Raw genomic sequence first — 2,323 nt, 5'->3', positions numbered from 1 at the left:
TTTTTTTTTTTCAAAAAAGTAATTTCTTGTTATAAATATTTGGTGGTTGTTCGGTGCTGCTGGTGCGGATTGTAAAGCGGTTTTTTAACGACACAACAGCGCAGTGGGGCGCTCAATTGGAAAAGACAAATGCCGTAAAGAAGCCATTGAAAAAGAGAGAGGAGGGGGGGAACAGATAAAAAAAAAGGGGGCCAGGCCAGGGAGAAGTCTGAAGTTTTCATTTTCTCCCTCCATGTGGAGCTGTGTTGTGTGTAAAGAGAAAGGAGGAAAAGGGGGAGATAAAAAAAGGAGGCTCCCTCCACAGTCCTTGTCTCTCATAGACATGCGTGTAGAGGCCGAGACTAGATTGGGAAGACGCAAGCAGCTAGGGGCCACCATTACTTTTAGATTATAACGTGTTTTAACAAATAAGCTGTTCGGTCATTAATCAAATTCAAATTCCTTCACATTGACCCACGTTACTCATCAGTCAGCAGCTAAATCGTTAAAAAAATAAAATGCACATGTACGCAATTAACAATTCAAGATGTGCTCATTTAAACTTAGTGCTTTGCCTCTAGACAGTATAAATAAAATGGTTTTCATTGAGTTGTTATTTATTTTTCTATCGCCCTATAAATGCGCTTGCCTGTTAGTCTGTAGCTTTCAGGCTTCCTATAAAGGCCCGAGTGGTTAATCATTTATTTAGGGTCGAAAGCTCAAACGTTGTTGTTCCTGGGGGTTAACTAGGACCTAATCTGCATTTCTTTCCCTGTCGTAATCCGGAACAACAATGTCTTAATTCAGCATGCGTTATTCTGGCGGCTGGACGCTACGCTCACTACATTCTCATACACAACCGGTCCACGTAAGGCCCAAACTCAGGCCGAACAAACAGAAGAAAATACAGCATATCAAAAAAAATATAATTATTATTTTTTGTTAAAATAATTATATCTGCTGCTACTAATGCATTAATTAGATGAATAGTCAAATGTTTGGTTTCATATACACATATATATATTTTTAATTATTTAAAAATATGTTTCAGGTTTTGATTTCATGGCTTAATTTATTTTATAATCACAAATGTATTAATAAATTAAATCAAAATACTTTTTTTTTTTAAATCAACTCTTATGTTTTAAGAAACTCGCTTGAAAGCAGCAGCAGTTCCACATTTTCTATTTTGGATGGCTAAAATTGTATTTTAAGGATTTGTTTAATGGTGACTATTTTGTGAGCTCTTACAAGASACACTCTCTGTATCCTAACTCCTAAAATAATGAAAACCGCTTAACAATATTTTTTAAATAAATACAGAAAGTTCCAATTGCTTACAGGTCACTAGAAGAGCGCCTAAGGATGGGGAGAGTTTTGTACGTTTTTTTCATTTTAACACAAACAAACCAACCCTCTTCCTGGGTATGTGCTTTTTTTTGTTACTTTGTTTCATTTTATTTATTTAATTTATTTTTCATTTTAAAGAAGGCGCTTTTATGACTCGCCTGCATGATTCAATCTGACACCTTTCCTCAACGGGTCATTGCGCTCCACTCCCCAAGACGATCGCTGACTGTCCTGGCTCATCGTGGCTTGTTTTTTTGTTGTTGTTGTTTGTTTTAAAAATAATAATAACAATTTTATTGTATTTATTTTTCTTCTCCCGTCTCATGTGCTGTCATAAATAAGCGGTAAGCTGTCCGTGGACACATGGACACAACAACAGAATGACGGAAATAATGTGGAGCGTATAAAATACGACAGAAGCGCTGAAGGCGACTTGGGACTTTTTTTTGAAAGAGTCCAAACAGAAGACAGCGCGGTCCACAGCCACAAGTTTACCACTAATCCTCAAGCCAAAGCTGGAAATATACTACTTTAATAATAATAATAATAATAATAATAATAATAATAATAATAATAATAATAATAATAATAATAATAATAATAATAATAATAATAATAATGGAGAAACTTATAGTCAAAATCTCACCTTTTTGGGGCATCCTCCGTCCTTTATAAACTATAGGCTGTAGAGCCCCGCTCTCCACACCAAAATAATAGGAGGTGGGGGGTGGGGGGGAGAAAAAGAGCAAAAAGCCAAAAAGCCGACCAGGATTTGAGTGTCTCGCTCTCCCCCGGAACTTTTGAAGAGGAAAAATTAGTTTCCAGTGGTCTTCGGCGGAGACGGAGGGGATATCCCTGCGAAGGAGACAGAGATTGACAGTGAACTCAGATGTCAGAACGCACCGAGTTTGGCGCTGGATGTGCGCTGGCGTGTGAGAGAGCGAATGAGAGAGTCGGGATGAGGGAGAGTGGGGAAGAGAGAGACGAGGGAGGG

At 37.9% G+C, this 2,323-nt stretch overlaps 1 protein-coding gene across 1 annotated transcript in view; it reads right to left on the bottom strand.

Moving 5' to 3' along the window:
• Positions 1–2,279, bottom strand: part of pax6b (paired box 6b) — a 19,004-nt gene extending 16,725 nt beyond the window's left edge. Inside the window, exon 1 of the mRNA XM_017304181.1 lies at positions 1,976–2,279. Coding sequence (XP_017159670.1) covers positions 1,976–1,988 — 13 coding nt within the window. The 5' untranslated portion in view covers positions 1,989–2,279. The remainder of the gene's footprint in view (positions 1–1,975) is intronic.
• Positions 2,280–2,323: the final 44 nt, after the last annotated feature.

This window comes from Poecilia reticulata, linkage group LG3 (assembly GCF_000633615.1).
Source record: "Poecilia reticulata strain Guanapo linkage group LG3, Guppy_female_1.0+MT, whole genome shotgun sequence".
Lineage (NCBI taxonomy): Eukaryota > Metazoa > Chordata > Actinopteri > Cyprinodontiformes > Poeciliidae > Poecilia > Poecilia reticulata.
The sequence above is the reverse complement of the archived record's forward strand: the minus strand, read 5'-3'. Positions and strand labels throughout refer to the sequence as shown.